This window comes from Xiphophorus couchianus, chromosome 21 (assembly GCF_001444195.1).
Source record: "Xiphophorus couchianus chromosome 21, X_couchianus-1.0, whole genome shotgun sequence".
Lineage (NCBI taxonomy): Eukaryota > Metazoa > Chordata > Actinopteri > Cyprinodontiformes > Poeciliidae > Xiphophorus > Xiphophorus couchianus.
Window position 1 is genome coordinate 1,779,101 of NC_040248.1, and position 13,170 is coordinate 1,792,270.

The 13,170-nt window shown below is 37.1% G+C and overlaps 1 protein-coding gene across 4 annotated transcripts in view; it reads left to right on the plus strand.

The window, feature by feature from the left end:
- Positions 1 to 13,170, plus strand: part of rps6ka3b (ribosomal protein S6 kinase, polypeptide 3b) — a 47,954-nt gene that overhangs the window by 16,216 nt on the left and 18,568 nt on the right. Inside the window, exon 1 of one of the 4 annotated variants that reach the window (XM_028004416.1) lies at positions 2,075 to 2,132. The exons of 1 other annotated variant lie outside the window; for it this stretch is intronic. In XM_028004416.1, coding sequence (XP_027860217.1) covers positions 2,091 to 2,132 — 42 coding nt within the window. In that variant the 5' untranslated portion in view covers positions 2,075 to 2,090. Of the gene's footprint in view, positions 1 to 2,074; positions 2,133 to 10,529; positions 10,875 to 13,170 lie in introns of those variants that run through there. 2 more of the 4 variants (XM_028004414.1, XM_028004413.1) reach the window with 2 other exon arrangements.

The following is a 13,170-nucleotide window of genomic DNA, read 5'->3' on the forward strand; positions in this document are numbered from 1 at the left end:
GTATTTGTGTTAATAAGGCTAAGAGTTACCTAAAAAAGGTGTAAATAGTTCTTGTCGTCACTTTTATTATTAAAACTATTCAGTCCAGTCGCTCAACAGCTTGTGAAGATGGGAGTTTTTCCTATTCTGGCGTCCAGTCTGGTCTGTATTTATTTGTTTTTTTGGTCGTTCTGGTTTGTATTTGAGAGGAGAGGCAGGAAATGTGCGCTCACAGACCCAAATACCTAAAATGGAAACCTCTGCCCCTCCCACGCCGGCTGGGGAGGATATTGATGGATGCAGAGAGAGGAAATATTGATTGATAGGAAGAGGCAGCAGAGGGGGAGGAGAAACGAGTGGAAGGCGCTCAGATGTTTCTTCTTCTTCTCCTGTTTGGGTTCAGCCGGTGCGTTGCTGTGCGGTGACGGCCGGGTCAGCCCGTAAAAGAGGCATTGTGGGGATTGCCATTGTGAGGTCATGGGGCGGTGATGTAATCTGTGTAACCCGGCGCCGCTTTTCCTGAACGCCGTGCAGCTTTCTGTGTCCAGGAACGGGCCAATCAGGACGCAGAGAGCAGCAGGCCAGAGAGGACGGCCGTTTCTCCTCGCAGTCGACCCAGAAACTTTTATTTACACAATTTACTCTTTTCCTCAGTCTTCTCTAAAGCTCATCTGATCTTCGTTTAAACCGAATCCAAGCTGCCTAATAACAAAACATAAATTTAATTTGGTTTAATTAAATTAATATCAACTTTATGATAGAAAATTTTAGCTTTTGGCTGGTTTCAGATCTTCAAACGCTGCGCACAAACGTGTAATTTCAAACTTTTACTTTTATATGTTCAGTATTTTAGTATCAAGTTAATTTAATGCACAGATCGTAACAACGGACCTCCAGTGACTGAAAAAGTACATTTTGATCTGCTCACAAAAACAGATTTCTGCTTTTAAGATATTTGAACCTTTAAACATGATCTGGTAAAGCAAATGTTCAGCATGTCCTGCAGGTAAGACTTTTACCTGACTGGTGATGCATTATTTACAAAAATGCCTACACTTTTATTATTATTGTATTAATTTGTGCAGAAATTTTCCCTGGCAGAATAATTCCTACAGAAAATTCCCAGTTTTTGCTGTTTTTCTTCTGAAAGCTAAATCTAAAAAGCTCCAGAGCTTTGCAGAAGGAATGATATTTTTATTTAATTTAGAAATCACTCAGCGAACGCAGATTTATTTTTTTTAGTGAAGACATCTTCTGATTAGATTCTGATCTAAAACCAACATCCTGTTGGGATGCAGCTAATGAAACTGATTACTGATTAAAACTCTGCGTCCTTCTGGAGGTTTTGTCTGCAAAATCAAATCAAAGCCTTGAAGGTTTTTTACCCAAAGGTCAAGAGGAAGTAGTTTTTCCTTTTTTAGATTGTTTTTGTTACATAATCAGAACTTTTGTCCTTAAAGTTGCATAAATATTCTAAAGATTTTTAATCATATATATTTTAGCAGATCTTTTAAAAAATGTTTTAGGTGATTTTATTCAGTGGTTCTCCAAGTTTCTGTAGTCATAACTTACATGTCCTGGAATTGGTTTTATACTCTTTAACTTTGTTGTTTGTCCTCTGCTTAGCCAATTCCTAAAGAGTTTTAAAGTTTTTTTTGGTATTTTGATTAAATTTTTCATAGAAAAGATAAAGAAAAGCAGCCAAAGTCTGTCAGTCGGTTAAATGCAATGAGTGAAAATAAATAAATCCTGAAGTGTTTGGCCTTCAGACGGTGGACCGGCCTTCCTCCTGTAGTCTTCCTCTCTGACTTTCAGACTTTCATGTTTCATTTCCTGGATTTCCTCTCAAAATGCCGTCTGCTTTAATTTATCCTTTTATTCTCAGAACGAGCCGACAGTCTCGTGTTTCCTGCCGCTGGACGTTTGGTTGTGTTTGGGCTGTTTGCGCGTCGTGGGCGGGGCCAGATGTGTCCCTTCCTGTCCAGATGTTGAGCAGGGAAACAATCACAGGACGTGCTCTTATCGCCGCGGCGAACAGCTGGACGGATTTAAAGCGTCTGCGTTTGAAGCTTTAATCAGTGTGAGTGCGGCGGCTGCAGCGGACCGACGCCATGAAGACGCTTTTGTTTTACGTCAGGAACAGACAGTACCAGGTAGAGTTCACCTGCCGGGTCGGCCGGCGCTCCGGTTCCCTCCCGTCTGATCCGGTTCCGGTTGGGCAGCTGGATAAAACTCTTCTGCTTTAACTTTGCAACCTTCAGGCTGAAACTCGAGGATGTTGGAGGAATTTTATTTGCATTTTTTTTGTTGTTTCTCCGTTGGCTGTAAAATCTACAGCATGTCAGGCCTGTTGTAGATATGAAAAAATTAGTAGTAAATTTCCACCAAAAATTTGAGAAACTTTGTAGAAAACTTTGTAAATTTCTGAGTCTGGAAATTTGGAAATTTTGAGATTAATCTAATAAATTTTCTAGAAAAAATAAGAAAATTTCTGAGAATAATCCCAAATGATGAGATTTCTCTAGCAATGTTTCTAACTCAGAAGTATTTTTGTAGAAAATATGTGATTGATCTCAAATTTAAGATTTTTTTTCTAGCAATTTTAAAAATTTTAATTTTACTGTTCTAGAAAATTTCTGATACTAATCTCAAAATGTATGTTCTTTAAAAGCAAATTTTCAACTTAAAAAAAAAATAAAAAATTCTTTGTTTCGTCTAGAAAAAATGATCAAAATCTCTGATTTTTTTCCAGCAAATTTCTGACTTTTCCAGCTCAGAAATTTAGAAGTTTTTTGTAGAAAATATATCTGTATAATTTGAGATTTATCTCAAAATGTGAAAATGTTTGTTTTTTTCCATCTACAGTGGCTGTAATCTGCTGTGGTAAAAATCTGATTGCAGTTAATAATTTTGCTACATTAAAGATGTTTAATATCTTCCTCTGTTTTCAGCCTGCTGATGTTAATGACTGGCTGAAAAGGCTCTGCTGTTTGTTGAAGCCTTTTAAAGGTCATGAATGTGGTTTTTCTGTGGCCGTGTTGCTGCTGCAGAAAACATTTCAGTCTCTGTGTTTCTCACACATTTCCCCTGTGGGCGTTTAAACATAAACAAAGGGACTATTTTGGGGGGAATTTGGACTTTCAAGGGATTTATTATGGTACGATTCCGTCACCGTTTGTCTCTGAAGGACAAAGGCTCAGAGTTTGGTGATTTGGGTCCAATCAGAAACAGAAAGGAGGGAAGGAAGCTGATTCTTAGATTTCTGAATGAGGAAACATGTTCAGAACGGGGGTGTACTAACTTTCTGACATGTGGGCCAAAATCAAAAGACCAAAACAATGAAAACTAAAATAATCAAATATTGATGCATTGTGATTTTTTGAATCTCTTACACTGAGGATGTAATGTTTTATTTAAACAAGTGTGTAACAGGAACTGTTCTCAGAATGTCTGGGCACCTAAAGCAGTTTTTAAATTCTTTAAATCTGTAAACCTGTGTGAGTTTTTCTGTCATTTCCGTGACGTTGGGCCGATTATAATCCGGTTTCTGGGCTGGAAGTGAAGCGTGAGGCTGACGGCTTTGCTCCGACACCTGAGCCTCGTTTGATCGAATCATTTGCTCCACGTCCCGCAGCATGACCCGCCCCCGCCAGCTCCCTGACTCTGGGTCAAAATCTGGCATAACTTCTCATTTTTGACATATTTTATTCCCAAGAAGTGAAATATTCCTGTAATCTGCCTTCATGGCTGCGTTTTCTTTAGACTTGACCGTTATCTAAGGTCTGCGTTAATTTTACTCTTAATTTAGACAAAATTAAGAGTAGACAAACGATGTTAGACAAATGATGCTTCATGCTGTCAGGTGCAGAGAATGAGAGCAAAACGCCAAAGTCCAAAGAAAAACATTAAAACCATTAAAACCTCTGGCTGCTTGGAGGGACGACTTTAAAAAATGTTTTTTTTGTGTTTTATGTTCATTTGTCAGCAAACTACAACATTTCTGAAGTTATTCTCTAAAACATCGGCTCCTCTATAAGTAGCTCTGGAAATGACTCTTTCTGGCTTTACTGATGTTTTTGGGGCATAAAAAGATAAAAAATGAACCTTCAGATGATCAGAGAAGCTAAAAATGGAGGAGGCTTTTCATCATGGCAGCCTGAATATTTAACGAGAATCTGGGAGGCCTTCCTGTTGCTTCGGCTCGTTAGCGGCTCGTTAGCTTGACTCGTTAGCAGCTCGTTAGCGGTTCAAAAGTGAAACTCAAACAGGAAATGTTTTTCTCAGAGAATGCAAATTGAAACATTCAGCTCCGGTAGTTTGTCTCTTAAGATCTGGTAGTTTGTCTCTTTAGCTCTGGAAGTTTGTCTCTTCAGCTCCTGTAGTTTGTCTCTTCAGCTCTGATAGTTTGTCTCTTTAGCTCTGGTAGTTTGTATCTTCAGCTCTGGTGGTTTGTCTCTTAAGATCTGGTAGTTTGTCTCTTCACTTCTGGTAGTTTGTCTCTTAAGATCTGATAGTTTCTCTCTTCAGCTCCGGTAGTTTGTCTCTTCAGCTCTGGTAGTTTGTCTCTTAAGATCTGGTAGTTTGTCTCTTTAGCTCTGGAAGTTTTTCTCTTTAGCTCTGGTAGTTTCTCTTTTCAGCTCTGGTAGTTTGTCCCTTAAGATCTGGTAGTTTCTCTCTTCAGCTCTGGTAGTTTGTCTCTTAAGATCTGGTAGTTTGTATCTTCAGCTCTGGTAGTTTGTCTCTTAAGATCTGGTAGTTTGTCTCTTTAGCTCCTGTAGTTTGTCTCTTTAGCTCTGGAAGTTTTTCTCTTTAGCTCTGGTAGTTTCTCTCTTCAGCTCCTGTAGTTTGTCTCTTCAGCTCTGATAGTTTGTCTCTTTAGCTCTGGTAGTTTGTATCTTCAGCTCTGGTAGTTTGTCTCTTAAGATCTGGTAGTTTCTCTCTTCAGCTCTGGTAGTTTGTCTCTTTAGCTCTGGTAGTTTGTATCTTCAGCTCTGGTAGTTTGTCTCTTAAGATCTGGTAGTTTCTCTCTTCAGCTCTGGTAGTTTGTCTCTTAAGATCTGGTAGTTTGTATCTTCAGCTCTGGTAGTTTGTCTCTTAAGATCTGGTAGTTTGTCTCTTAAGATCTGGTAGTTTGTATCTTCAGCTCTGGTAGTTTGTCTCTTAAGATCTGGTAGTTTGTCTCTTTAGCTCCTGTAGTTTGTCTCTTTAGCTCTGGAAGTTTTTCTCTTTAGCTCTGGTAGTTTCTCTCTTCAGCTCCTGTAGTTTGTCTCTTCAGCTCTGATAGTTTGTCTCTTTAGCTCTGGTAGTTTGTATCTTCAGCTCTGGTAGTTTGTCTCTTAAGATCTGGTAGTTTCTCTCTTCAGCTCTGGTAGTTTGTCTCTTCAGCTCTGATAGTTTGTCTCTTTAGCTCTGGTAGTTTGTCTCTTTAGCTCCGGTAGTTTCTCTCTTCAGCTCTGGTAGTTTGTCCCCAGCGGTGGATCGGTTCCATCAGAACTGGAGGAACTGAATCCTCTCTGCTCTGATTCAGGATCTTTTTGTCCAAAGTCTTGAATTATTGATGAAGATCTTCATCGCTCCTCCTCATCCATTTTTAATGATCCCTCGCTCGCCCTCACATCCGCCTCTCTCTCTCCTCGCTCTTCCTCCCACATCTTCCGTCTTCCTCCGTCTCTTTCATAAGAAGCAGAAATTATTCCTTTACGTCGTTTTTCTCCGACTCGGTGGAAACTTGAGTTAAAGTGAAAACGTGGGAGTTTATCTGAACAGCGTCGGTAGTTTGATGCTGTAAGATGAAAACATTTAACTTTCAAACCTTTATTAGCTGTGAACCCGTTTATTTTATTTTCTCTCCTTTAATGTTTAAGTTTGAACCAGAGAATCATATTTTCTTCTTTTACTTCCTGGAGAATAAATTATTCCTGAATTTTCAGCTAATACAGTAATATTAGACAATATAGAAATAAAAGTTTAGAAATCCTGCACATCCTTTTCTGTAGTTAATGATGAGAAAATAAAATCCAGTGTAAAAACATAAATTTTTCACATGTGCAGTTTTTTTTCACATGTGCCGACAAAAGGCTGGATCGAGGGCTGACTCAGCGGATCGCAGAATCAGGCCGTCTGCAAGTCATTTAGCACCAAACAGATAAAAATATATATATTTGTGATTAAAAGATCAACAGAGCAGCAATGAAGCTAAAACTGTACAAAAATATGAACATTTTACATTTAAGATGCAAAAAATTTAAACCTTTTCTGTATTTTCTACCCAGAATTGATCAGGTTACAGTTTTAGCTTCATCTGGTTCATATAAGACAAACTCAATTTAATCACTTTATTCTGTTCAAAGCTCAATTGATTAATCCATAAATTTAACTGTATTGATTATCAATGCAGCAGAAACTCCTGAGCTTTTCTCATTTTCATGTCTGAAGGATTTTTCATCTTTTATAAATGATCAATGGTTCATTAAAAAATACAGCCAATAAATGTTTATTTTCTTGTTAAATTGTTTTATTTTAATCTTTTAATGAATTTCTAATATTTTACAAGAGAAACTTAAACAGTTAAATGAAAAACCTGCAGAATGTGACCATTTTTTATCCGATTAATTGTGAAAATAATCAATAGAGTAATTGATTACTGAAGTAATCTTTAGCTGGAGACCGAACTGCAACTGAGCAATAATGGAAATTTATTTTGTAAATTTTTTTTTAGCCTAAGATTTTATGGAAAACTTTAAAAAGCTTTAAAAAAATCTAGAATGATTAGATGAATGCAGCAAAAACACAAAATCTCACCAAGTATTTCTGTTTCTAGTGCAAATATTTCAGTTCACTTAAAATAACACAAAACTAACTTATAAGTAACTTTTCAGCAAAATATAGGAGCTTATTTCAAGTCAATAATTTATATTTATTTAATATTGATTTTAATGAGTACTGGTTTATCTGGCAGATTATTTAAATTATATGAAGACATTTTTCACGTTTTAAAGGAAATAATCTGCCAGTGGAACTAATAATTTATCTTATATATTAAGGAAAAGAAGCGTCTATATCTTGCTGAAATGTAACTTATAAGTTAGTTTTATCTTGTTTTGTGTTTTGAGATACTTGGACTAAAAACAAGACAAAAAAATTATTTGGTAACATTTCTGTTTTTGCAGAAATCAAACTATTTTAGCTTTGTTGAAGCTTTTTTACATTTTCATAGAATCGCTGGCTTGTTTTCTCTAAAATGAAATGATTTGTAACTAGAAAAGTTGCTTGTAAATTAGTTTTGTTTTTATTTTAAACGTACTGAATTATTTGCAGTGGAAAATAAAAATACTTTGTGAGATTTGTTATTTTTTGCAGTGTAGTACCAGGAAAATAAAGTAAAACTAGTTTAAATCTTGAGTAAACTTTATTTTAGATGTTTTGTGTATTTAAATAGAAATATTTGGAAATCTGCTCCTGTAGGTGGCGCTCTTCTTCTTCTTTGTTTCCAACTAGCAGCTAAGATATTTAGCTCTCATTTAGCAGCGGACGATTTTATTAAGCTCAGAGTTCCCCTGCTTTGACTCACCGCTCTGTGTTTGTGTGTGTGTGTGTGTGTGTGTGTGTGTGTGTGTGTGTGTGTGTGTGTGTTATCTGAACCCACGTCCTGACACATCCTGAGCGTTTGTGTGTCTGTCAGTGCGGTGACCATCCGGCCCGTTAATTTGATTGCGTAACGGGCTTAGAGGGCGCAGATTGTCTGGAATGGAATCCATGATCGCTGCTGCCATGGAGAAGCTGCGCAACACACACACACACACACACACACACACACACACACATCGACGTTTTAGTTGATGCTTTGACCCGCTGACAGCTGTGAACAACAGTGGAAAAAGCTTTTGGAGTTGAAGCTTCAGCAGCGTAAACAGAGAGTTGGAGGATAAACATCATCATCCTCATCCTCTTCATCGTCGGTGTGTTTGGGATTATTGCTCGAGTCGCGGCCGCGTCTATTTTTATTACCGGAGTTAATAAGGATGTGAATGTGGTGTCGGCTTCCTGTCCTCTTGTTCCTGGCAGGTGAATAAAGTTCAGCGCTCAAACTTCTCCGGATGCTTCGTTCATTTATTTTATTTTTTAATTTGCGTCCCCAATTAGTGATAAACCTTTTTCACTTCCGATACCGATATCTGTGGCTCCGATACGGCTCGGCGATAAAGTTTTATCATGATATTCTGTGCTAATAAGTGATGTTAATAACTATTTATTACATTTTTTAAAGTCTAATCGCTCAATTAACAATTAATCAGATAAAAAATGGCATGTTCAGATTTTTCATTCAACCTCATAATGAATATTGTAAATATATTTAGAAAATGCAAATAAAAAATAATGACAATAAAAAGAAAATTAACATTACAGCTTAAACTGCAATAAAATAACATTCCTGAATCGGGTGAAGCTAAAACCGCCACTGGAGGAGATTTTACTAAAACGTTTTTACAGAAAGAGAAGTTTTTTTAAATCTTAAATTTAAAATGTATTTTATATACATTTATTTATATAATGTAAATTTATGCCTTTGACGTCTAGTTTAAGCTTAATTTATAAACTCTGTCAGGTATTTAAAGGATGATTATAAATCCTGACAGTTTTAAAAACATAATTTTTAAAATAATTGATGAATTTCAGACATTATTACAGATATTATACAACCAGAGGGAACAAAGAAACAGGAAGACTGCGTTATTTAACTGGTTGGTTACGTAACAGGTTTTAGAGAACCAGCAGTTTCCCTCCCAGACCGCGGTCTGAGTCCCACTGGTTCCAGTGGAAACCAGTTCACAAGGAGCCGAGGCGACAACAGGTGGAGGTAATCCAAGAAACGTCAGGCGGACCGTCAGCAGCATTGTGTACATTGTGTTTGGGAGAGACGGGCGCTGACAGGTGGAGGATTTCCTGCCTGCGGGGTCAAAGGTCGCGGCGGTGGGGGGGCTGCATTGTGTTTCTGCTGTAGGGGATCAGCTGGGAGTTTTAAACATGTTTGAGTTCCTGGGTTTGCGTCAGCGTTTGTTACGTCAGCTGGATTTATTCGTCTGCTTCACCGGAGCTGGAAAAAAAAATAATTTAATTTTAGTTTATTTTAAGTATTTAGTTTATTTTAGTAAATTTTTAACGTATTAAAAATTTGACATGTTATTTTATCAAGTGTGCGTCTAAAAACAGATTTTATTTAAATTCTCTGGTTTTCTTGACAAGAAACCAAAAGTATCTGCAATTTTTATTTATCTATATTTAGTATGTCTGAATAATTAATGAGTTTTGACAGCAGTGAGACATTTTTATTTGTATAATTTTACATCTTTATATAGCAGCTCTTTTACCGCTTTTAAAACCAGATGATTCCTTTCATTAACAGCTGTATAATATTTATTATAATATGAAATTTGTCCACTTGATTTTCAAAAATACAAAGTTTTGAAGATGGATGTTAATTAATATTTGATACATTCTGTTTAGGAATTTTATTTATGATTTTTGGTCATTTTGTTTTCTAGATATTTAAAAGATGTTCCAGTGTTGAGTCCAACTTGCATCATTATGCCATTATCAATATATTAATAGTGTTAAAACAACAATATTATCATTTATCACAATAATTAATCATCCAGTAAATTATGACAGGCATACTGCCAGATTCTTCACTTCCACCTGAAATCAAGAACCAGATGTTTAAAAAAGACAGGAAAATGGTCCCAAACCAGTTTAAATGAACTTTACCAGTTTGCCAACTGGAGCAGTTGAATATTATTGAAGACGTGGGTTAGTTTGTGGTTTTGGACCGGTGAGGAGCGTAAAAACGGTGCGTTTGCCTAGTCAAAGCCCGGTTCGTTTGGGGAAGTGTGAATGCTAATTGAACTCTGGTCTGCTTACAAACCTCGGTCTGGGTTCGGTTGAAGTGAACTCTGGTTTGGTCTGAATGCATATGTGAACGCCAAGCGGACCAGAGAGCGCTCCAGAAGCAGGAAGTGGACCGCAGCGCAGGGCATTCTGGGTAAATTCAACCAAAACAAACATACTAGCCTAGCAATAGCTGGAGAAATGTCTCTTTGTCGTTAGTCAATGTTTTAGTTTCTATCTGGTGAAGAAGGAAGTTGCTCTCAGAGGTTTCTGTGTCTTTTCCTTCAGTGGTTCTTGGTGCAGCGCCCCCACAGGCCAGGAGGGGAACAGGTTGGTTTGACTCAGAGAACCGCAGCAGCTGGAGGGGGAGCAGATGATGAAGTTTTAACCTCCAATCATATCAGTTTTATGTGAAAATCAGGTGTGAAAACACACAAAACAAACCAGCTGTTTTTCTCTTTATTTATCTTGATTCTTTTTAGTAACTCTGCTCATACCAGTATTTGGTTCTTTCTTTAATCTGTGAATTAGAAGAAGCTTTAGAGTTCAAACAGTCGGCTTGTTTGTTTTTTTATATGTAAATAAGAGATAGAAACTTCCTTCTAATCATAGATAGCCACCTTCCCATGTTGGGGTATTTGCGGTGCTGATGGGGAATTTGCAGTGGGAGTTGTGCTCCTCGTGGTGTTTGGTGATTGGTCAGCGGAAGCGGGGATCTCCAGGACATCTGCTGGAAACTCTGGGTGGAAGGTTACAGCTGCAGTCCTGAAAACAGCCGGAGACCTCGCTCGGCTCAGAGAGGGATCCCGCCGTGACGCACCATGACCGGCTGCTCCGCCTGCGCCGCCAGCGCCGCCGCCGGCCTGGTCAGAGCGCTCAGGCGGCTGAAGTCCCTCCGCCGGCTCCTGCTCTCCTCCGGGTCGGACAGCGGCGCCGGCTGCTGGGAGAAACCCGGGCTGGAGAAACTGAAAGCTTTAGAGTGTTGTGGACCAGAATCCCTGAGTGAGGCTGTGAGTAATCCTGCGATTTAACGCTAACAGATGTTTGTTTTTATACGTTTCTCAGAAAATGGTGGAATGGTTTAAGCTGCAAAAACTCCTTACCAAATGTTTTTAGTGCAAACATCTCAGTACAAGACAAAATTAACTCATATGTAACTTTTCAGCAAGATGTATAGGAGCTTGTTTGAAGTCAATAATTTATTAATATTGATGAAAAAGTTCTAGTTCCATTTCCAATTTCCCCAGGATTAAAGTGAAATAATCTGCCAGAACTTTTACAACTTTATCAAGGAATTATTGACTGAAAACAAGCTTCCTAGAAGAAAACAACCCAGATAAAAATGTTTAATCAGATTAATTTTAGTTAATGTCATAAACTGATTTATCGTCACTAATATTCTGTTAGATTATTTCTGTTGTTTGGCTTCATGTTTGCAGGATAAACCTTTACAACTTGTGATTACCTGTAATAAAAGGTAAATAATCTGACTGCAAACACGGTGAATAAATGAATAATTAATAATCTGGAAACAGGAATTTCCTTCTTATCCTACAGAACGCAGCAGCTCTTTCTGTAACCTCTAGTTCTTGTTGTTTTCTTTACATGTTAAATAGTATTCAGTGTTTCTGTTGTTGGTGATATTTCCCGGTTTGTTGCAGAAACGTCGTTATCTCTGTTTGCTCAGAGGATAAAAATCGGCTCAGGTTTGTGTTGATTTAATATTATTGCTCCGTAATGTTTCCACTGGGGATTTTTGCTCAGCTGATTGAATTTGCTCACATGGCCTCTTAATTATAATTATATTATCTCACAGTGAACAGATGTGAAGCCAACCTGTCAGAAATTATCACCTGAGTCACAGAATAAAGGAAATATGGACTTTGACTCATCAGAACAAAGATAAAAACAGGAAATATTTTATTTATTTAAAACCATATTGGATTTTTAGGTTGCAGTTGGTAACAAACAATGAAATTTAGTCGTTTAGTTGAATTTTCTGACTGATAAAGGAATTTCTTCTCCTTTGTTTTTCTTCATCGGGAATTCTCCAACTTTCTGAGGCTTCAATTCGAGTTTTTCTTGGACTTCTGCAGTTTTTCACTGGTTTCCAGTGCAGGTCTGGGCGGCGTTCAGAGGAATGTTTTTGTTTTGGTTGTGAAGGAACATCTCTCTCATATATGAATCATTCAGGCATAAAAAGGCTCGTAAATTCAAGGGTTGGTCCAGTTGTGTGTTGAGGATGTTTAGGCTCTTTGTTCCTGTGAGTTAGTCACAAAAACACGAGGCGCCGTTTCTTTACAGGGTTTTTGAACCAAGAAGTTTGAAGAACTATGGATTAAAACCGTTTTAACTTGATTATCTTGAGCTGTTTTAGCTTATTTTATTTAGTTTAAGCTTAATTTATCGCAGTTTACTGTAGTAAACTTTGATAATCCTGTCTTTCTTGGTTTGTTTTTCTTATTTTAGCTCCAACAATCTTTGTTTAAATTAAACAAACCTTGTCTTATTCTAGTTTATTTGTGCTTAGTTTAGCTAATCTGAGGTTTTTAGTTAACCTAAGATTATCTATGTTTATCTTGTTTTAAGATTTGCCTGTAAAATCTTATTAATATATCTTTGTCTTGTATTTAATTTGTTGTATATTTTTATATTCTGTTAGTTAATTTTGTAGTTTATTTTATCCTTTTGCATCTTTTTATATCTGGGTTAATATTACATCATATTATCTAATTTAGTAGCTTTGCTTGGCTAATCTTTTGGCTTAATTTAACTTAGCTTATTTTATCTCATCTTGTATTTTTTATATGTAGGTTCATTTTTGAATATCTTTTCTTGGTTAATTTTATGTATTTGTGTTATTTAGTTTATTTTTTTGTCTTGTCTTGGCCGGTTTAATCAGGGCTTTCAGTTATTTGTGTTTTTAATTTTTTGCTCCAGTCCAGTTCTGCTTTATCTCACTGATTTCCTGCTGATTTATGAGAAATTTGACGTTGCCAGGTTTTTATTCATGATTCAGTGACTGAAGGGCAACTTTTCTATTTGTTTAACCAACAAAAAACTTTTTTACCTTTTTTTTCATAACTGTGACTCAGGATCCATCAGTCAGCAGAGGAGCTGGAAAAAATGGAAAAAATTAACTGCTGCCAGTTTTTGGTTTTGATTGCTTAATTTTTATCATTTTGCACCATAAATTTGCCGGTTAGATCCCGGTGTGGGCGGACGCAGGTGAGCCGTACCTGAGTCCGCTGTTTCGTGCAGTTTCTGCAGAAACAGGTGCAGGACTTTCAGTTTTTATTCCTGTAA